The 22832-nt window shown below is 40.2% G+C and overlaps 1 protein-coding gene across 12 annotated transcripts in view; it reads left to right on the forward strand.

Annotated features, from left to right (window-relative positions):
- Positions 1–22832, forward strand: part of GRIP1 (glutamate receptor interacting protein 1) — a 336350-nt gene that overhangs the window by 216473 nt on the left and 97045 nt on the right. For 11 of the 12 annotated variants that reach the window (XM_063323006.1, XM_063323003.1, XM_063323004.1 and 8 more), the window contains exon 2: positions 7906–7986. The exons of the other annotated variant lie outside the window; for it this stretch is intronic. In XM_063323006.1, the coding sequence (XP_063179076.1) occupies positions 7906–7986 (81 nt within the window). The remainder of the gene's footprint in view (positions 1–7905; positions 7987–22832) is intronic. 12 annotated transcript variants of the gene reach the window in all.

The raw sequence follows: 22832 nt of genomic DNA on the forward strand, positions 1-22832 counted from the left end.
AATGAAGTCTCATTGGAAGTGATTGAAGCCAGAGCTCTAAAGGGAACTTGAAAAATTTTTGCTCCTCTGCACCAGTAGGAGAAATTAATGCTTTCTTTCATGGTTGCAGCTCCCATAACAAGTCTGAAAGGGTTAGCATATGGGCAAAGCAAATTGTTGACATTTTGTTGTTTCGTGAAGCATATACATTCAAAATCTGTACATTATACATCTGCTGAAAGAACTTAGCCAACTTTGTCTCTTTTTTCAAATGTTTATGGTCCATTACGCTCTGACACAGCTGTGGTGACATCGTGGCAACCATGAATGTTCCAGGATGTTAATTTTCCTCTAGACTTTTGCATTCTTTAAAAGCAAATCTTTTAAAAACATCCTCCTGTCGCAGGAAAAATACATTCTCTGGGGTTTTTTTTCATTATTGTTGTCAGTAACAGTTACTAAAGATAAAAGTTACACCAGGCTAAAAACACTCGTGCCAAACCTCCCATTAACAGCCAAAGTAAAATTCCCACTATTCACTGCTTCCCAGCAAATTTCAGTGTGGTTTATTGAGTCAAGCATATTCAATAATTCAGTTGTAAAACTTAGCAGAGTTTTAGAACTTCCATTTACCTTTATAAGCTTTCGTTATTAAAAAAAAAAAAAAGATGTGGGCAGTAGTTCTATTCGTGCTATGATTCATTTACAGCTGTCATAGCTGTTATGGATTCAGTTAAGTTGTGTTGGTATCTGTCTATTGATTGTGACTGCTACTGGTTACATTGATCAGGATGTTGCGTAAATATGCAGAGTTATTTAGTCAGTTCTCATTTAGAATTATTTGATCTTTTAAGTTCAGGGAGAAAGATTTGTCTGCTGTCTTTAACAGAAGTCCTCTCAGCTGGAAGCTGTAGGGCAGTGTGATAACCAAGCTTCAATTCCCTTCTCGGTATTTTTTTCCCTTCCCATTGCTGTAGATCAACCTGAAAATTACATTTTCCAGAATTTGCAACAGTTTGGAGAAAATGTTTATGCATTTTTACCAGAGACAAAGAACTGGAATTGAGAAGATGAGCTTACGTGGGATCAGGAGCATTTTTCTAGAGTGGTCCTGAGGACTTCGTAGTGTCTGGGCGGCTCACACGGGTACACAGGGGATCTCGAGTTCAGATTCCCTCTTCTGCCTGATCCAGTGTAGGGCTTGGGATCGATTATAGAGGAGATAGCTTTAATCTGTTTTACTTTGTATGGCATACCTAAAACATTGATCAGAGTGAGCAGGCAAGGCTGAATGATCGTGTAGCTTGGAGTTTGGGTACTCATCTATGAATGTGAGACTGGTGTTCAAGTCTCTGGTCCAGTAAATATTTCAGCTTTCTTACAGAATGGAAGATATTTAACAGAAAGGTCTGAGCTTAGAACAGAGTAAGTTGCTGCAGGAATGGTCCTAAAGTTGTACTGAGACTCTGTGTAAGCCTTCCTTAACTTCAGAGCTTCTGTAAACCACAGACATCAGTGGATACGTGTTTATTTTTATCTGTGAAAGCCTCCAGCTGTAAGCTGTGGGGATAACCGACAATGCTGTAGCTCAGAATTTACCAGCTGTCACTGGTATGATACTGTGCCAAAACCAACGCTTTTAGATATGCTGAGCTTTGTGCCATTTAAAGAAAAAAATTCAGGATAAATTTGAGATATAGGAAATATGAGAACCTATGGTATTTTGTGCTGTATTGGCAGGATTCATAAAAATCTGTTGCTTTTAGTGAAAAATATTCTTCATTATAAAGTTAAGGAATGGCAAATTTCTGTGAATGGGCTGTTACAGATCTAGGAATGCGTGAAGTAATAACTGTAGTAATAACTGTGACCATGGTGCTTTTAATTTTTGAGAAGCTAATCTCAGGGATGTTCTTCTCTCAGCTGTAATCATCCTCTTGACAACTTGTTGTGTTGCCATCCTCTGTCTTTGTACAGGTATGTGATTCTTTACTAGTCTGAGGTGTGTGCTATCCCAAATGGTGTAAGCAGTAACATGTGCAGTTGGTCTCACTCTTCCCGTACACTGAGGCAGCTGGAGGTGTGGCCAGCTGAAGATGTGAGGTGCTTACTTTTGGAGCCTGGGGACTTACAGTAGCTGGAGATGCTTCACAGTGGGGAACATTTGAGGAACACCTCAGATTTCACTTGCTTGGGTTCTGAAGTCTGCTTGGGAGCGACATGGTCAAACTCTAAAAAGGTTTAAGTTAAGTTCTCCCTTGGCCAAAGAACAGCTTATCCTGTCGCAAGACATAAGTAAGCTGTTGAAGAATGAGAATGAAAAACTGAAAGATGGAAACTGTTCTCATAATGCTTTCACATGTACTGTTGAAAAAATTTAATATAGCTTCCAAGCTTCTAGATATTAAAAAAATTCCCCTGTGTTTGAAATTCCTCACTTAGAAATTTGGTGCCACGTTATTTCCCCTGTCCCCAGAGGAATGCAGGCTTTGCAGAAGAGAAGCAGGTACAAGTGGTGACGTAGAGCTGAGAATGAGCTGTTGTGTGGGGGAGACAAGATACGACAGTGAAGGATCTTCACATTTCCTCTCCATGTAGGAGGGCCAAAGCGGCAGCTGCTGAGTTGTTCAGTAGCTATTCCCAGTGGGGTGGGAAGAGGCTTCCTCTTCGTATCTGACAGTACACAGTTGTGCGTAGTCGCCTTCTGGAGCCACCTGATGCTGCACAGGATTTGGACACGTTTACTGGGTTCAGTAGTTATCGCCTGGAGATGCGGCAGCAGGAGTGAAGGAAACATGCTCTAACTGGTTGGAAGACTTGAAGGAGGGAGCGCTCTTAGGCTTTGCCACATCTGTAAACCACATCCTTTTGTCAGTAGCTTTCACAGCCACCTCGAGAGACACGCAAGTGGTTTAGCGGCCGTAAACCGCCTGATATGTTGAACGCCTGGCCTTGGCTGTTGAGGAAATCTCTTTCCTTTTATTCCCTCTTATGTGTCCCCAGTTGGTATCCTTCAAAGGATATTAAGCTGAATACAGCAAATATCTAAATATTTCGTATGGTCATTTTGCTGGCACAGTACCAAGCCCTTTATATAGATCTATACACATCATTCAGTGTATAATCTTTGTAGGTTTGTTTGGTACATAGAGTGCTTAGTCTTAGACAGAGAACCCCCCTGTACAGTAAGAGCAACACAGAACGATATAAATGGGTCACAGCATGGTCCCTAACTGAAAGAATGAGTCATTCAGTTACAGGATAGAGAAGCCAGTGGGTTAAAAATGGGCAGGAAAGTGCAAAAAGCTGTTTATCTGCCTCACAGTCAACAGCTAAAGGCAATAAGCCTACACTAATAGCTGTAAGCAGTACGACTACTTGCCTGTCCATTTGATAATTATCTTTGCAGTCTTTAATTAGAAGAATTGTGTGCAGACCATTGAAAGGATGATACCTGAGTTACTGTTACTGGTATTTGGGACTGTTCCATGAGGACAAAGAAAAGGAGAAACCAGGAAGATCATTTTGCTTTGCTGGTTAAGAATCTCGGTAATCTTCAGGGTGTCGCCTCTGAGATTATCCCTGTGTTCTGCCAGGAAGGAGGAGAATTAACACAGTGGGTGTCTTGTTCACTATTGCACGTTGGCAACTGCAAACGATATGCAAGTATGATTTGGGGGAGACCCTCACCTGTTAACATCATAAGGGGGTTAGTTTCCTGCAGTCACTGAGCAAAGAGATCGGCTGGCATAGCAGTCACCTTAATATGACCTACTGACTTGCTAGAAGTTGTTTACCGTGGGCTGTCTAATCTCTTAGCCAGAGCAAATTAGAAGAAAGAAAAAAAGAGCCAGTGATGTAATTAATGCAGCTCCAAGAGTGTATCCGCATAGCTACACTCGTCTCGTTGTAGTGAACGTGGCCACCTGCAGTGTGGTTCCTCCAGGAGCAGGCAGGAGGTGCCTGGCTGCCTGCTCCAGCTGAAGGCGTTTCCATGCTCAGGGACGACAGTTTGGCCTGTGAATTCTTTACAGACTGTGGGTCACTCCCTGCTGGGGATTGGATCATATTAGTATTACGGGTGTGGCTAGATGAGATTTTTCTCACTAGGCCACAAAGATGATCAAAGGGCTGAAGCACCACTCCTGTGAAGGGAGGCTGAGAGAGTTGGGGTTTTTCAGCCTGGAGAAGAAAAGTTTCTGGGGAGTCCTTTTAGCAGCTTTCCAGTTTCTGAACGGGGCCTACAAGAAAGCTGGAGAGGGACTTTTTACAAGGGGCTGTAGTGACAGGACGAGGGATGATGGCTTCAAACTGGAAGGGGGTAGATTTAGATTAAACAAACAGAATAAATTTTTCACTGTGAGGGTGGTGAGGCACTGGAACATGTTGCCCATAGAAGTTGTGGATGCCCCATGCCTGGAAGTGTTCAAGGCCAGGCTGGATGGGGCTTTGAGCAGCCTGGTCTAGTGGGAGGTGTCCCTGCCCATGGCAGGGGGGTTGGAACTAGATGGTCTTTAGGGTCCCTTCCAACCCAAACTATTCTATGATTCTGTGGTTATGCTTCAGAGTCTAGCCTGTTTCTCCTTCTGTTTTGTATGTGTGGCTTCTTAAATACATCGCAGCTTTACCTAACTTTGAGTTATTGTCTCCTGTTGGAGGGGAATGCTCCATACCCATTTACTCCTTTGCTGTTTCAGAGCATTGGGTTGGGTTTCATCTCCACGAAATCTGTGCTCTAGAGGGGGAAGCTGGTAATACAAAACACTCAGACAAATCTCTCTAGGTACTGCTATCATGAAACATTTTTGCACGTTTTAAGACCCTCCCTGCTAACTATAGAGTGGATGGGGACATCAATAAATTACAATTTCATAATAAATTCTTGTGGCCACACGTACAACTTTGCTAATACATGCAAACAGGTTTTTTCCCTTTTTGACAGCATGAGTGCTGTCTGACATTTCAGGGCTATCAGGGCTTCCTTGCCTCTTTAGTTACTCTGTTCTTTAGGATGGCATCTATTTCTGCATCTGTCTGCTCTTCATGTTACTTTTTTGTCTCAAATAAGCATCTCAGTAAGGCTGTTAGCATTCTTTCTCCAGTTAGTTATATTTGTTTTCCTTTGCTTCTGGGAATCCTTTACGCTGATTTCTAGTTATGTGGCAGTGTGACTTTACTGCTAAATGGGCATTGAAAGAGAATTCCTTCCTGTCCTGGGAACAGCTTCCCAGTTCACCAACAATACAGTGGCTCATTGTTCTTTCCCAGTAATGATTGGGCATATTTTGCATTAATAGGCGTTCAGAAGTTTATGAAGCAACTCTTTTTTTGCTATGAAAGTCTGTAGATTAAGAAATGCAACACAATTGCATGCCCACAGTACCTAAACTATATAAATACCTGCAAAGTCCTCAATGTTAATATGCTTAAATTACGATGCTAGCTTTCGCACACATGCAGTCTCCGTTACCTTTAGTATCTGCAGTTGTTATGTAGAAAATACTAGACTCTTTGCTTAGGCTCCATAGTAAGTTGAACGTGCACTCCCTTTCCCTCATTGGTGCAGGTAACCAGAGAGATTTGCAGGCTTGTCCTTTATTCCGAATTCGGGATAACCGCAGGTACTCCCAGCGCGGTGCAATATTGGGAAAATCCTATTCCAGCAGGAGACTGTAGCTGATTTACTTATTTGCTCAGTGACAAAGATTCAGTGAAAAAGGTCTGTTTGTGGAAATTTTTCTTTCCTTTTTGCCCACTCTCCACTCTGATAAAAAGAGTTTGTATGTAATAAGTGTGACTAGGAGAGGACTGTTTTGTTCTGTAAATTGATAAGTTTTTTCATAGGTAGGGCACACATTCAAATAGGGCCCAGAAGTCATCACCATCCATTGGCTCCTGAGAAATTGTATTATGTTTCTTGCCTACTTTTTAATAGAAAAATGCACATGTCACACTATCTGCTGTTGCGTTCGGCACCTGCAAATAAGTTATAATGGATGGGACATGTAAGCTACATGTTATTGATGAGCTCTACTTTTTTTGGTATTGATATGAGCTAGCAAGGCTGGTTGGAGAGCCTTGTCTTGAGTATGAGCTCCGCAGTGTCTCTTCTATGAAAGAAAAAAGATATTAATCCTAATGCCTTCAGAAGCTCCAGTTCACTCTTATTTTAATTTTTCTCTTTTAATGAGGGGATGTATGTTCTGCATGTGCAATAATACTAGCTTTTCCACTTTCCTCAAAGGGAAGAAAAAAGCTTTACAAGTCTACCTTTTTCGTAAATTGTGGAGCTAGATCTACATGAATATTTTTTCATGCTTCTGTATTTCCTGTAGCTGACAGCTCTATTTTCTTGGAGTTTGTACTAGCATACAGTATAGTCAAGCCTGTTATCTTTCTCCTTGTAACAATGTAGTCCTAAAGCAATGGGAGTCCATTTTACTGTAGAAAAAACAATTATATTGGCTGTTAGGTATTTTACCAATATATGTTTTTCATTACTTGCTGTATTTTCATCAAGGTGCATAGCTATAAAACAATATTTTGTCTTTTTCTTTCTTTCTTTTTTTTTTTTTGAAATTCATTTAGGTTTTTTGTTACTGCATCCGCCTGGCAGTAGCGGAGTTTATTGCAGAGGTTTTGCTTTTAAAAGCCAACAAGCTCTTCCAGTCACTTCTTTCTGAGACCTGGTTTTAAATTAAGTTATGCTGACTAAACCCTTATCTCACTTGTATAAGGACCTACTGCTGTCTTTGATGCAAGTTTCTAAAGGAGTTTGAGACTTCGCAGGACATAAATAGTGTAATCATCAAAGAAGGCTTATAATGTCAAGAGTGTCAGCTGGAAAGAAAAAGTGATTCTCCAGAAAATGCTTGCATGGTTCTACTTGATCTGAGGATGCCATACCAGATAACGTAATCTTTGATTCCTTTACTCGTTGATCTGTATTTAAGCATGTATTCATGCACATGCTGTAAACGCATCGGTCCTTTGCAACCTGAAGGAAAATATGCAAATAGAAGGATTTGATAATACTTTAAAGTGTTTGAGCATTCAATTAAAGGACAAGCAAGACAGAAGCCTAATTTCTTCTGGTTCCTTTCTTTTGATTAAAGTAATAAAGTGCATAATATTATTTCTTCTCTTTTATTCACATTTCTTTCCTGAGCTTATGGCTTGTCCTTTTTAAAGCTACAGTATAATTGATCTTTTCCCTAGCATCTTTCTGCTCTTAAGAGGGATGTAGAAGTGACTCACTTTCTGCCTACTGCTGCCTTTAGTTGATGACTCACCTGCTCATCCCACCATTACTGGTCTCTTATGCGCTGAGGTTGATCAGTAGGCGTTCCATGTAGCCTCCTGTTTAGACACAGACTGTCACAGTGCCGTTCTTCAGGCATAAATGTGCCTGGCCTATTTGGCAACAGCTTTCTGATGTTTTCCCCGATCAATCGTTACAACAGACAAGGAACCACCCACTGACAGATCCCAAAGGAAAAGGAATGCATCTTTACAGCTGGAATACTCAAAAGCTTCTGGAAGCCTTTCACTCCAGAACAGGGATGGTACCTCTCTCGCTCGAGTCTGTGACATGTGAAGCCTCTTAACATGAGAAAAAGGGAAGATTCTATGATTATTTTTTTTTAAACAAAAAAGGCCTATGTATATCAAGCCTGTCATCAACTAAGCATTATCTCCGATTGGAGTTTTACCCCATCCTTTTCAGCTCTGCTATTCAGAACCTTTGTCATCGAGTCTAAACATGACATTAAGCATTGAGTCAGCGTTCAGAAGTACTCATCCTCATCCAGCTCACAGCAGCTCCTGTGCTCTCCTTTGTTAGTTCATACAGTATTTGGGTAAAAAATATGTTGTTTTTAACATTATATTTAACAGTAACTGGAAGTGTTGCTTGTTTCTGTTTAGATGAGAGTCCTTACACAAAGTCTGCAAACCAGGCAAAGGCACCTGATGGAGCACTGTCTGTGAGGAGACAGAGTATTCCAGGTAAGACTTGCTTTGCTTTTTATAACACCTAACTTGTTTGTGAACAGCAAGGTAATACTAATCAAAATTCAACTAGTTATAAAAAGCAAATGAATTACAGTTACTACCACGCAACTTTATAAGGCAGGTTCCATGGGAACTGTCATGAGTTTCAGCAGTTTGGTTTCCTCGGGCTTTTGCTATGAAGAACATCCCCGTGTCTGTCTTTAACAGCAGATTTCAGGCATTGATCACAACAACCTTTTCATCAGAGGCTCGTATTTTCAGGTCCTGTGAAATCTGTTCTTTAGTATCTGATTTTGATGGTATAGGAAGATGGGCTCATATTTTCCACTGCTGATTGGACAGGCTGAGAAATCTAGCAGAGCAGCACTCTATCAGACTTCTCATCTTCACGTGATTTTCTGCCGCACGCTATGTCATCCTTGTCTTTTCTGTCATCACATCGCACAAAGCTGGACCACTAGATCAATTGTTAAAATACACGATCTTCGAACTTGTGTCTCTCTTAATTACCTCAAACAAGTCTGCAAAATATGCCCATGAAAAGCAAGTTTTTTATTTATATATATGTGTGTGTGTGTGTGTGTGTGTGTGTGTGTATTATACAGCATTCTAAAGGGATTTTCACCATAAGTAAAATTTTAGAGATCTTTTAATGAAAACAAATGAAGCCTGACAAAGGTTGCGCACAGGCAGAATAACTGATGTTGCCATTCTCACCTCAAGCATAGTAACCTCTGACTCGAAGGGAAGATGTATTACAATAGAAATCAGAAACTGTATGGTCATGTCAGCCACCTTCTAATGACTAATGTTAATATCCTCTGCACTCCATGGCCTTATTATTGAACAAAGTCTCACATCCCACAGGGAGCCTATGGATGCGGGGGATGGAGCTCAGACCTTTAGCACTGTCAGGCTCAGATCTCATCCCAATAACTAGTGTTTCTGAAAGGCCAAAGTACCTGTTTTGTGAGTGCTTTGTGTATATGTTTGTATATGCGTGAGAGAGCACGAGCGGGATGATTTACTGTTGCTTATAATGAACTTTTTTGTCTGTTGAAAGCGTCCTAATGATTTAAAGATTGTTATTTTTATGGTAGAATCATGAAGATCGTAAACATTGTGAAATTACATGGCTACAATGTCCAGTGTGCAGTTACTGTTATGAGAAACTCTTTAATTACACAAACACCACCAGATGTTTTTTCTCCCAAGTCAATACAAATCAAGAGTCATTGTTCTTCAGAGTGAATTAAGACCTCTGTATGGGTACCTCCTCTGGTAATGCTGTAGCTAATACTTAACATACTAAGTATTTACTTTTTTTTTTTTTTAAATCTTATTTTTTTCACTGTGAACGTAGCAAGTGACATTTATGATGTGGTTACTGCATTTATAAAACATTTATGCTAAGGTCCAAATACAGGCCCAAGTTCATGGTTTCATATGTCATTTTGAGAACTCCTGATGATTTTCAGTTGTGTTCTTTAAAGAGAAGGTTTGGTGGAAGTTTTTTCTTTAGAGCGTTTGATAAGATAAGGAATTTCAGGTGTTGGATAGTCATCATGAGCAATGACCATTTATTTTGAATTTTTTTAAAAGTTACTGTATATTCTGGAGTTTTTGAGAGCATTACAGATAAATCTTTCCTATTTGCTGTGGGAGTCACAGTTTGTTCGGAGAGATAATACTGGCAAGTGTTTGGTGAGATGTTCTCTGCTTATTTCAGGTGTTCTGAAAAAAATTATCAAAGCTTATGTATGATCTTCAGCTTTCAATATAGTGAAGAATTGTTTCATCTCTACTCCTTAGGACCCCCAAAGGATAAATGATACTGAGCTGGTTGGATATTTAAAAAATAATAATTAAAACTTCTTTATGTCCTGACAAATTCACACTCTAGCATAGTGGATGTTGTGGATTTAGATACATAAATACCTTTGTAAAACTAAGCACTATTTTGAGAAGTAACTTGAACATTTGGGATATGTCTGAAGTTTCTGAAAAGAACCTGTAAACATTTATATCACTTGGACATGGAGAAAATTTGACCCCACATTTCATATGCAAGCTAGCACCTTGTAAATAGCATCTATTGTCGAAATAGCATCTAAATAGCATCTTGTCTGTGGGCAGTTTATCCACATTATGGATTAGTCTTGACGCAGATTGAGACACATCCCAGCTAGCCAGCTTGGCAGTAGGGTGAGTACTGGTAGTATTAACTAGCAGCATCAACTAGTTTGAGACTGGAAGTAGTACAGCTGCTTTTGCTTGAGGGCAGGATCGCGTTTCTGACAGTATGTAGGTCAGCTCCAAATAGCTTTTGAATTGGAAGGTGTGATGCAATGAACCTGGTAAATTCTTTTAGGCCAGGATGGAGAGGTGTCTGCGGGAGTTACTGTCAGTCATCCTTACATGGAGAGCATGCACTGTATGGAAAGCATTCATTTCTGTTCCCCCCAGATGGTATGCCTGATAAAACATCCCATTCCCGATGTGCTGTTTTTTCAAGCTTGAAGCCTGGCAGTGCCTTTGACAGTATAGCTGTCTAATCCACTTGATGCTCTGTCATTCCTGAGACACGGACAGCAGATGTCCTATTCCCAAGGAGTGCTCTGGCCATTGAATCAGCCAAGAGAAAAATCTGGGGGTTTAGCAAGGTACATGGTCTTATACTGGGTTTTACACAGGTTTGAACAGTCTGTGTACTAGTGAAAATATCTATCTAGGTTGCGTGATGTAAATCTTCCTGAGTAGTGTGGGATCGGGTCATCTCCCTGTGCCTGGTGAAAGTTCCTTCTCATGACATTTGAATTCACTTTAAAGGATTTCAGTGCTCCTTCCTTTGGCCAGATATCAAAAAAGGTGGAGCTTTCGTTGCTACTGTTGGCTACTATGCCAACTGTAAACCCCAAGAGGTTGTGTTTATCCTTCCGTGTGAAACTGCATTGAAAGTGCAGTATTGATGAGCAAAGACTGAATGCACAGAGAAGTACTGTAATTCCACAGAGGTTACATGGAGCTCAGGCTTGGTTTATTTTACAGGAAAAAATTGTTGAAATAATCATTTTATAATTAAAGTCAAATGAGCACATACTGTGAAATCAGTGCCCTGAGTTTAATTCCTTTCATCCCCAGAAGCAGGGTATGGATTAAGCGTCTCTCTGGAGCAGAACTTGCTTGCTTAAGATGCAGAATGCATTATTCATGTGATGAGACTACATGTCATATTTATCATGTCTTCACATGGCGCAAAATCAACAGGCAACAGATCCTTTCAAAGGGATTTACCGAATTGCCGAAATTACAATTAATTCAAATTAAATGCATTGATATAATTGCACTTTGAAACTTGGACTTAATTTTGCAGATGTGTAGGTGTTTAGTTATAGTTATAAGTACATGATTGTTTGAAACATTATTTAGCTTTACAGTCAGAGTTCCTTAACGTAAAAGTGAGGCTTGTGGTAACGCCAGCATGACGGGCAGCCTGCAAAGTAAGAAACAAACAGTTTTTCTTCTCTGAACCTTTAAATTTAGACTGTTGACCAGTATATAATGAAACCTTATTGCTACTCTGCCCATGTAGTAGGTTAGAGAAGCCAAGGGGGTGTGTGCTGTGCCTCATTCAGGAGACCATCCCTGTCAGACTAGTACTTAGGCACATAAATGAAAGTAATGTGTTTCAAAATTCACAGGTGAGGCCCTTCCATCAGAATCACAGATGCAGTTAAAAACGTCTGTCATTGAAAAATAGAGTATTTGATACTCACTTGTTAGCTAACAGCTTGAGTCCCTAGGTTTAGACGGCCGTAGTTCCCATTGGGTTCCTGGGCTGAGGTTTCTTCCTGGCTTGCCGAGGGTCCGAAGCGATGCCTGGCCAAGGGGAAGCATCCGGGCAATAGCACTTGAGCCAAAGGTGTCGTTCCTGTGCTTGCTTATTCCTGCGGGAGCTTTAAAAAGGGCATCAAATATTCCAACAGTACTGGTACGATAAAATGTCAAGAGACGATGACACTGTTAAAGAGGCACTTTGAAGTCAAGGAGACTTTTAACACACGCATGTTCACAGTGCTGTTTTGAGTACGGACAGGCTGAATAGCAGCTCCCATGCTTTTCAGACGAAACCCAATGCCCTCTTACCTGTTCTAGCAACAAAGAAAAATCTGTCAACGCTAATGCTGTGCAAATTGTTCGCTTCATTTATTTATTTGTCTATTTTCAGTTCACTCACTGAAAACTGGGGGGACGGAGGAGGAAAGAAATGACCTGATACGAGCATAAAAATAATTCTTCCATGAAACAAAAAAAAAAGACACCATAAATTTGAGGCTGATTAAAATATTTCGTAAAATCTGAAACAGAAGTTTTGTTTTGTTTTTAGTCCAATTCTGTACCTGCTTTTTATTGAGTCTTAAAAGTTACTATTCCTAAAAAAAAACGTTTTTAAATAAATAATCAAAGAGCCCACAGTTTTTAAGAGCTGAAATGTTTCAGCTTCTCAGTGTTTAATTTTTGTTGGCCGAAATCATCAATTAAATTCTGCAAATAGTTTTGGTTGCGTTGAAAGTCTATTTTGGGGGGGAAAGCCAATTCGTACCCAATCTATTTGACATTAAATTGAAAATATCCATACTTTTTACTTCTTGCATCTACTGACTCAGACATCTGCACTATGGGAGACTTCCAGAAAAGTGAAGTTTTATTGCCTGAAGTAGTCAAGGGCTCAAAATAACTATAATGCAAATTGTAGTCCGGAACAGCTATTTGAATCATCCGTGAACGGAGAGCTTTAGTTTAGCCAGGAGCATTGCAGTCATGTAGCTGTCTCTCTCCTGGAGTAAATTCTTGTTCAAAGAACCAGCACCAAATAATGAGGAGACATAGCGGGAATATTTCCTCACACAGAGGAAATTTTCTTTTCTCTGGGATGGAAGAATAACACAGCTGCCTGCCTTCTGCCCTGCTCAACGCACTTAGCAAAAGGTCCTTGAAGTCTTGTCCCTCATCATGTTGTCTTTGATCCACTGTTGTTTCACCTCCCGCATAACCCTTGCGTTCCAGCTGTGCCGGCCCCTGGGATCCACAGGAGCCGTTGCACCTTCCCAAGTCTTATTCCAGCCACCTTCTACTCCACGGTGATACCTGATCTGCTGAACAGGCAAATTGTCTGTATTTATGGTGAGAGTGCATGCCAGCCCTTATGGAGAAGAGCAGGAAAAGATCAAACCCGTATGTTATAAATCATTCCTTTGACATTTTCTCCACTATAGGGAGTCTGTTTTTCTCTCTAACCAATTTTTTTCTATTATTATTTGTCATTTGCAAGTTTTGTACGCAGTTGCAGGGAGGTACTAACAGGTCAGTTGTTAAAATAGGTCACTCTACTCTGAAGGAAAATTGTCAAGACTTTGAAGTCTGAAATTAAAGTGACCAGGCTTTTCACTTCCTTTGTACACGCATGAATATTGCGCTTGCTTTCCACACTACCTGATTCTTTGAAGCATGCTATAATACAGGTTTCCTATTTCAGCACAGTGTTTGATCTCAAAAACGGGGCTAGCCATCAAACTGGAGGGAAAACACAGAGTGAATGTACAGCCCTGAGCGCGTCCTCTGCAGCGGCTCAAGCTCTGGTGTTGCTGTTATTAGCAGTTTTGCAGCCTCGTTTTTAGGGGGTTTGGTAACAGGATTTTAATGCAAAAATGAAATGTTAAACAAATATAATTTTAGGGTAGGCTGAATTTTGAACTACTGAGCTAGAAGGGAGCACACGCAAATCAAAGAACCTGAAAATGCCTTGCAAGGATAATATTTACAGAACTGATACTAAAAAAATAATTACTGTGTGATGTAGTGTCCTCAGTAATTGTTTAGGACACAAAGTACTCCTAGGAGAAGTCGTGAAATACTAAATATTGTAATAAAACAATAATTAATGTCCTGGGAATTTTCAGGCTCTGAAATGTTTAAATACACAATGTATTTGTCCGTAGAAAGAGGTAAGGTGGTTTTCTTCTAATCCTTGGCTCTGAACACATACAGGTGCTATTTAGCTGTTTAAAAAAATACAAAAGTACACTTTATTTTTTTTTCTTTTCCCTGACCAACAGCCTGCTGTGCAGCAAATGTTCATATTCTGTCTCAGGCTACACCCAATGTGGCTTTCCTGAGGGGTTTGTCTACTGCCCACAACTAATGAACTTGAATGTAGGTCAGCTGGAAGCTGAAGAATTTTAAAGACCACTCTATTTCCTTCACTATGATTTTGGGGGGTTTGTAACGTATAGAAAGGTCTGTTTAATCCTGAAAACAAAAATACATTGCTATAGGAAAACAAGCAAAGATTGTGAAGAAATAAGAAAATAATTGAGTTAAAATATATATGTGTGATTCCAGGATCCAGTAGAGGTTACGGTTAGAGACAGAATATGTGATCCAGTTATGATATGCTTGAGTTGTCAATATAAAATTATATTAGCTGAATTTAACATTTGTGTGTGCTGTGCTACAATTTAAATGAGGAAAAGGTCTGTGCAGCGTAGTATAATACTAGGATAGATAGGGTGTGTTATTTTTCTTTTACAAGATAATCTCGGAAATAAGGGAGAAATATAGAAAGTAATACAGAGAGATGGGAGGAATTGAAAAAAATCCACATGGATTAAAAAAACAAAGGCTTCTGATGTGATCCAAGGATGCAAATTTCATTAAATGACACTGTTTAAGGGGGAAGGTGGCTCCCAGATTGTGCTTGTTGTAGCTCAGCTGTTAACGTCTGAGCCAGGTTCGCAGTGACTGACAAGTGTGACAGACAGACGGTCCATCCCCGGTGGGTAGATGTTTACCTGTGTGCAGACACATCCGGAGCCAGTTTTGTTTTCCTCTGTGATTAATATGGCATTGGCAAGACAGCCTGTGTTCAAAAATAGCTGTTCTCATGCTTGCAGTTAACTTGGTCCAATTCCTTCAGACTCCCGTGTCAAGTAAAACCACAGAAGATGTAATCCATCCCGTCGTTTTTTGACGGAGTGCTGCTAACTTCAGCAGCCCCCTTTGTATCATTTACTGCAGGGCAGCCACCTTCTCAAGCGATGTTGCTTAATTTGTGCACGCCTCAGTCACCTTTTCCAGCCTCATCAAAACAAACCTGCGTTGCCGTTGACTTCAGATTCTCTCAGATTTCTTAAGCACTCCCGATTTCATGGATGCAGTGCTGTTTTACCTAATTCTTCAGCCCCTACCAAAATACTAAATATTCCTCACTGGCTAACTGGTTTTGCAGATTAGGAGCGTGATTTGCCTGAGGAAAGCTGTCACGAAATCATCCCGTACCTTTTTTGTAGTTCTCATTGTGGAAAAAAAGAATTCATTGCAGAAATAAAACCTGAAAATAATATATCCTGTAAAGGCTGGATTTGGAAGTTAAAGTATGCATCTACAAAGGCACTTTTTTCCCTCAATTTGCATTTGTCTCATAGACGCTTTTACTGTGTGCTTTCTAGAATCAGAACAGAATGCTCAGATTTGCCACTGAAGAGATTTTCAGCATTTTGAAATCCATTAGCAATAACCTCTGCAGTCACAGTTATTATGGCAACTATCTGGGGTGATTTCCTAGCAGAAGCAAGTGTTTTGACCTGTGAAATGCAGATCAGAGGCTAGTAAGCTTTTCTGCACTTGAGGTGTTTATTATATCTGCAAAGCCATTTGCTGATTTTCATGTTTGATGAGAGGCTGCAGTTGCCGTATCATTTACAGTGTTCCCTGTGTGTTTGTTTAACCTGCTGGAGGTTTATCAAATGGTCTGTGAAGCATCTGCAGAGCTGCATATCTTTTCCTTCCCATCGACATTGGAAATGCCTGGATTTGCTTTCACATAGTTAGTACTGAAAGAAGCAAGATTTCTTCCTTGCCCTCCCTCCCTTCCACCAGAATAACTTTGTTGGAATGATTTTGTATATGTTATTCATGTAAACATGTTTCATACACATATAAACCCAAAAGATATTTGATCTTGTAGAAAATGAAAAAGCCCACCGAGTTCTTACCTAAACGAGATTGCTGATGATTTATTTATACATTTTTCTTTACAGATCTGCTACCATACTAGTGCTTTTCAATACTGAAAGGGATTAGAACAGAGAACAATCTTAATTTCATTCCTTTCAGCGTAAATGAGGAAGAAAATGCATTAAAGGCAATACCGTACGTGAGGAACGCAGCACTTTTTCAAATATCCAACTGATATGAGGTCTGAAAAGTTAAAATACCTTTAAACTATTTTCACTTCTATATGAAAGTTGATTATGGGCACAGCCAATAGCAAGAGTTGTTGCCGATGGTACCAGTCACCTTCATTTATCGGTATTTGGATTTAGTTGCATGTAATTTTACTAAACTTTAGCCCTTCAAAATAAAATGTATTAAATTATTCCAGCTGCAGCTTTTCCCAGCAAAATGGCTTTAGCTATATGTAGTATGATGAGGATGAAGCCCCATATAGTATCTATAACATCATTAAAAAAAAAATCTATCTCAGCTATTTAGCCCTTGCACACACACGTTTTATGATAGAGATGGCAATTTTGAGCGAATCATTCTGTATTCAGCAAATGTGCTTGCAGCGTGCACACGTGCAGGTACCCCATTGGCCATTTGTTAGTTTGAAGCACAAGTCCCTCACGCCTGCCTTGCTGTCACTGTGACACCACAGGGTTTCTCAGTGGCTCCTGGGACCTGAAAATAGGCTGAGAAATAGGCTGAAAAAATCAGTGCGTCTCCTAAGGTTGGGGGTCCCATCTCCTGGTTGTTTTCCTGTACGACTTTGGCGTGCTCTCTGAACTGCACAAAGGGAAAACATCCTTGTGGTGGTTGGCTTCATTCATTTTAATCAAAGTGCTGGTGATGTCTGTTGAAAATTTATTTTCCTCTAAAGGCTTCAGTTAGAAGAGGGAGCAGGCTGTAGAGCACACGCAAGGAGAGAGAAACTAGGAGAAGCCAAACAGAGATGGTCGAGACTAGGCTTGAAAGAGAGGTATGGAGACATAGTCTCTGAAAGAGAAGCTGGACAGGCTGGGTAAGTTTGGAAAGAGGGAGGAAAGCCATATGCTTGTTAAAGGTCATGACAAGAGGTGACAAGCACAGGGAGATCTGTAACCCAGTGATTGCGTAACCGATCATCGGTCACTCCTGGCTGAACACAAGGCTAATCGATCCCAATGATCTCTGCTGTCTACAAAAAGTTGTAAAACTCTTCTTTTGTGAAACTGGACTTTGACTGTCCCTTGTGGAGTAGAACAGCCCATTACAGCTGCCAGAGAGGTTCTTTGTTGTTTTAGGTAACTGAGAAGCTAAAAGCTTGGTATTGACCTCTTGAAAACCACTGCTTTTCCACAGGATAGCACAGCTGGGTTTTCCTAGGCAAGGAAGGGCGGTGTCTTCAGAAAAATGGATATTACATGAGAAGATCCGTGAGGAATGCTCAGGTTCCTCAGTCTGTTCAGAAGTGAGGAAATGTATTAAAAAAAATTCAGTCAATATCTTTTTCTCTTGGGTGTAAATCTGTTTAGACATTCTTGTCTAGACTATTATCAGTCCAGTACTGGAGCAAAAATGTGGATTCAACAGAAAAAAAAAAACTATTTCTGCGTCATTCACGGAATCATAGAATCATAGAATCTGTTGGGTTGGAAGGATGTTGGGCAACTGCGGCAGGACTGGACTGCGCAATGTAGGCAGGTTCTCATTCTCTCCCTAAACAGGACCTCATTTTCTTGCTTTCCAAGATGGAACCAGACTAGATGGAGTGTTAGTCTGACCTAGCAGGACACCACTGTCTTTCAAAAGTCCTATGTCCCACAGTGCTGTAGGAAGAAGCAAATGAATGACTAGCAAAAGAAATCCAGGCATGTTCCTTTAAGGTCTGAGAGATTTGCTAATCTGAGAAGTTGAGGATAAATTTTTTATCATTCACCTACTGGAATCTTTTTGCAGTTGATAGATTCTTTTTATCTTACAGTTATAGGTAATTAACTTGATTTTTGTAATGATGCCTGTAATGTATTTTCCAGTGCCTCTTTACATGCTTTTCACCTGTTTTGGGGTTGGGATTTTTTTGTAGGTTGTGTGTGTTTTTTTTTTTAAACCTCCCGTTCAGTTTCTGCAGTGATTATAAATTCAGAGCATGAAGACAGCAAGGAAATAATATATCATCTACCAAAATAGCAGCAGTGTCACACCAAAATATGCTATCCCAGATCTGGACAACAGCTTGTTTCTTCTTTTCAGCTGTATTAGTGGGTCCAAGCTACCAGCTCTCACTGTAAACCTTGCCTTTTACATAAAAATACAATTTTATTTTTTTTTGTTGCAAAATTATATGCCCATTTTGCCAATATAAAGTGGTTTCAAGTGTTTCATGTGGATGGAGAAAAAGTTGTTTCTTTGCTTGCTTGTTTAATAGCATTTTTGTGCTGCTTAGATTCAAAAGAGGGAAAGAGATTTTTTGGTGCTTGTGTGTCTTCCTCATCCCACCCCTGGTATGTGGGGCAGACAGAGATATGAATTTGTGCCTCATAGTATAGAATGAAAGAGTTAGGCATGTCTGTTTTGTGTAGGAGCTGTAAGACAACAAGTTAATTATGGCATTACAAACTAGCTTTTTGCTTGTGGTAAGAACAGAGAGCTCATCCTTTCAGATTTTACTATATTTATTGTGAATTTACAGGGAGTTCATGGGCCAGAAGAGACCTTGGTGACCATCTAAACTAAACATACAACTTCCCTCAATTTACTTATATTTCAACTTGTATTTGAATTATATTTTAGAGGGATATTCAATCTGTTTAAGGTTGCCAGTGATACAAAATCCATCGAAGCCTTTTGTGGTTAATTAGCCTCACTGCTTTTATTTCTAGCTTGAGTGTGTGTGGTTTCAGCTTCATTTCATTTATGATAAAGAGATCTTTTTCATCAAAATTCACTTCATCCTTTATAGGTACTGTTTAATCCTCCCTTTTTAAAAGTAAACAAATTGTGCTTCTGGGGTCTTTTGCTCCCATGCATGTTTCATTATTCTGAAAGCTCTTTTCTGACTCTCCTGCCTTCTTTTTGGTTAATAATAGACTTGTTGAATCGTGTCACAAGAACGAGATAAAGTATCCAAGTGACAGTCACTACTTCACTAAATGCAAAGGTGTATTTTGTGTTGCTGTGTGAAACTGTCTTCTTTATATATTCATGGTTTGTATTAATTATTCTGGCCAGTGAGAGTTTTGATCACCTGTTAGGATTCCCAAATCCTTTTCTGTCCATGTTAATTTCACAATTAATTTACTGGGCTCCTGGTGGTTTTTTTTTATATATAGGAGCATGCATCCGTTCATACCTCTTACATTAACAGTGGGAGACTTTACTAACTTTGTAGGTGATATACAGGCTAGTAGAATGCAGATGTTTATCTTTTTTATTTATTGTCCTTGTCCAAATTGCAGATCTCATTCTCATTTTTGGCCAGTCACCAGTGGTGTCCCTCAGGGCTCAGTTTTGGGGCCGGTTTTGTTTAATATCTTTATCAATGATGTGGATGAGGGGATTGAGTGCACCCTCAGTAAGTTTGCAGATGACACCAAACTAGGTGGGAGTGTTGATCTGCTTGGGCGTAAGAAGGCTCTACAGAGGGACCTGGACAGGCCGGATCGATGGGCCAAGGCCAACTGTATGAGGTTTAATAAGGCCAAGTGCCGGGTCCTGCATTTCGGTCACAACAACCCCAAGCAACGCTACAGGCCTGGGGAAGAGTGGCTGGAAAGCTGCCCAGCAGAGAAGGACCTGGGGGTGCTGGTGGACGGCCAGCTTAACATGGGCCAGCAGTGTGCCCAGGTGGCCAAGAAGGCCAGCAGCATTCTGGCTTGTATCAGGAATAGCGTGGCCAGCAGGAGCAGGGAAGTGATGGTGCCTCGGTACTCGGCACTGGTGAGGCCTCACCTCGAGTACTGTGTTCAGTTCTGGGCCCCTCTGTACAAGAGGGACATGGAAGCGCTGGAGCGTGTCCAGAGGAGAGCTACCAGGCTGGTGAGGGGTCTGGAGACCAGGGCATATGAGGAGAGGCTGAGGGAGCTGGGCATGTTTAGCTTGGAGAAGAGGAGGCTGAGGGGAGACCTGATTGCCCTCTACAACTCCCTGAAAGGAGGTTGGAGAGAGGTGGGTGTTGGCCTCTTCTCCCAGGTGAATAATGACAGGACCAGAGGAAATGGTCTGAAGTTGGGGCAGGGGAGGTTTAGATTAGATATTAGGAAGAATTACTTTACTGAAAGAGGGGTCAGGCACTGGAACAGCCTGCCCAGGGAGGTGGTTGAGTCACCATCCCTAGAGGTGTTTAAGAAACGTCTAGATGTGGCACTTCAGGGCATGCTCTAGTGGCAGAGATTGTAGGTTGTTTGGTTGGACTCAATGATCTCAAAGGTCCTTTCCAACCATGAAGATTCTATGATTCTATTATTTGTATCTGCATGGTCTTGGGAATATGCTAATGTTGTGTGAATAAGCACATAAAGAAGGCCCTTCAGTGAAGTCTCACTTATTAACAAACTGAAAAGAGTACAGAAAGCAAAACAAGGAGTATTTTAATAGGTTAAAATAGCATCGAGGCCAAAATCAAGCGATTTCAATGCTCTTATTCACAGAAAACACTGGTGGAAGGACACTGAATATCAATCCAAGCAGGAACAAGTGCCAGTCTTCAATGCTAATTGATTTTATCAGTGAAGCAAAGCGAGCCCAGCTTAATAGTTAACTCTGAGACAAGATCCTGCCAAGACCTTTTTCCCATATTAGATGACATTGTGACCTCAAATACTTGTCAGATAAATGATACAGAAAATGAGCATTGACCTTTGCGGTAGCAAATACCTTGTGTCATAGAAAAATGAGGGACACATGCTGCAGCTGAATTTTAGATATTACTGACAAACCATGAGTGATCATACCTGGTAACACAGTGCGAAGATTGATCCCCAAAATATTGCTTCTGTAAACAAAACTGAGAAGTAAAAAACGATAGAGATTGTGTAGGGAAATCTTGCCATTAGACTAAGACTGCAGTGAAATAGACCAAATATATCAAGAATAACTAATGCTGCAGTACAATTAAAATTAATGGTAATTTCTAAATAACTTGCATGGAACGTATTCACAGGGGAAAGTGAAAAGTTTTCTGGTTGAGTTCTGGGTAAAAGATACGTCGTTAGTTCTGGAATTGAAAATTTAGCAAGTATATTTGAAAGCCATTACAAACTTGTAGCTACAAAACCAGATGCCTAGTAAGGAATTTCTGCGATTTTATTATAAGGATGGTACCTAAGTCTAATGAGACCATTAAAATCCAAGAGCTTTATTCCTTAGCCACTAACGAAAGGTAATGGTGCAATAGAGATCATATAGTGGATGGGAACACAATAAAAATCATGGAGCTCGACTTACTTAATCCTGCATCACAGAAAATAATAGGCAAGCTGTTTAAGTTAGTCCGTCTAGCTTAAGTGCTAGCCAACTAGGATGATAGCTGGACATGATTATAATGTATGGTAAGATGTGCTTTTCATGGTCTGAGTTAAGTGTGTTGGGAGTCTTAGGGTATTTTTGACAAGTTGTGGATACATTTTATCATCCCAATTTTCTCCATGTACAAAGTTGGAATAGAGTCTAGGACATTTTATATGCTGATCCAATGCACACTTTAATGTAGTCACTACCCTATAAAAATATCATTGACCAGTAGTCAATACATAGGCACCAGAAGATACCAGGGTATCATCTTGTGTTTTTCTAATGCATGTATGATTTAAAATGAAACATTATAAACTCAAAACCATACCAAATATTCTTACCAGTTAGCAGTTAACATTAGGCTGGTATCTCTATCTCCACAATAAGTTCCGGGTATTCTCTAGGGAAAAACATGATGAATGTGCAGACCTGTTATGGCCTGAAGATTACCTGCTCCAGCCTTTGCTAAACCAAGAAGGGAAAGAAAATCCAGAGCAAAGACTCTTTATTATAGGCATTCTATAAGATGTATTAACTAGGTGCTTCCTGGAAATATTGCTGGTGAAGCTGGGTTGGTTGGAAGTATGAATTTTGCGGTATTTCTAAATGAGCAAAGCTTCAGGGTAGGCAAAGCGACATCAGAACAGAAGTGCTGTCTCTTTTCTTTTGCTTGACAAATTGGTCTAAATTTTTTTGGCTTCTTTTTTCCCCCATTATGACCTCATCGTAAATCTGCCCTTAGCAGAAAAAGGGGTTTGGAGGTGGAACCTGCAAGACATTTATGCAGAGTGAGCTTAGAAGAAAATTCCATACAATACTTGACCATGTTTTACAAAATTAGAGCGAATGTGTTTACTTGATAGTTTTGTTCAGGCAGAAATGACCTTTACCATCTATTTTCAGTAAAAAAAATCTTCAGAATAAGATAATTCTGGGAATTAAGGTAGATCCCGTCTAGAAACATTTACAGTTGGTCATTATTACAGATTCTCCAGTTTAGATAAACAGCTCTGTGCAGTATGAGATACCATCAGCAGCCTCTCCTGCTCTCCTTAGGAAATCTCAAATTGTGCCTGTAGATGATGGTAATCTTTCTGACCATTTTAATGAATTGTTTGTTCCACACTTACGAGTAAAAACAGATCCTATCATGCCAGATGTTCTTCAGTGGTGTAAATCATAGCTCTGGAAGGTACATTCAGGCTGGTACGATACACTCCCATTAACAGTGCTAAGGTAAGTGACGTTATAAAAATGCCAGAAATACTAAACATGGATGCATGTTTGGC

This window comes from Chroicocephalus ridibundus, chromosome 1, assembly GCF_963924245.1.
Source record: "Chroicocephalus ridibundus chromosome 1, bChrRid1.1, whole genome shotgun sequence".
Taxonomy (NCBI): domain Eukaryota; kingdom Metazoa; phylum Chordata; class Aves; order Charadriiformes; family Laridae; genus Chroicocephalus; species Chroicocephalus ridibundus.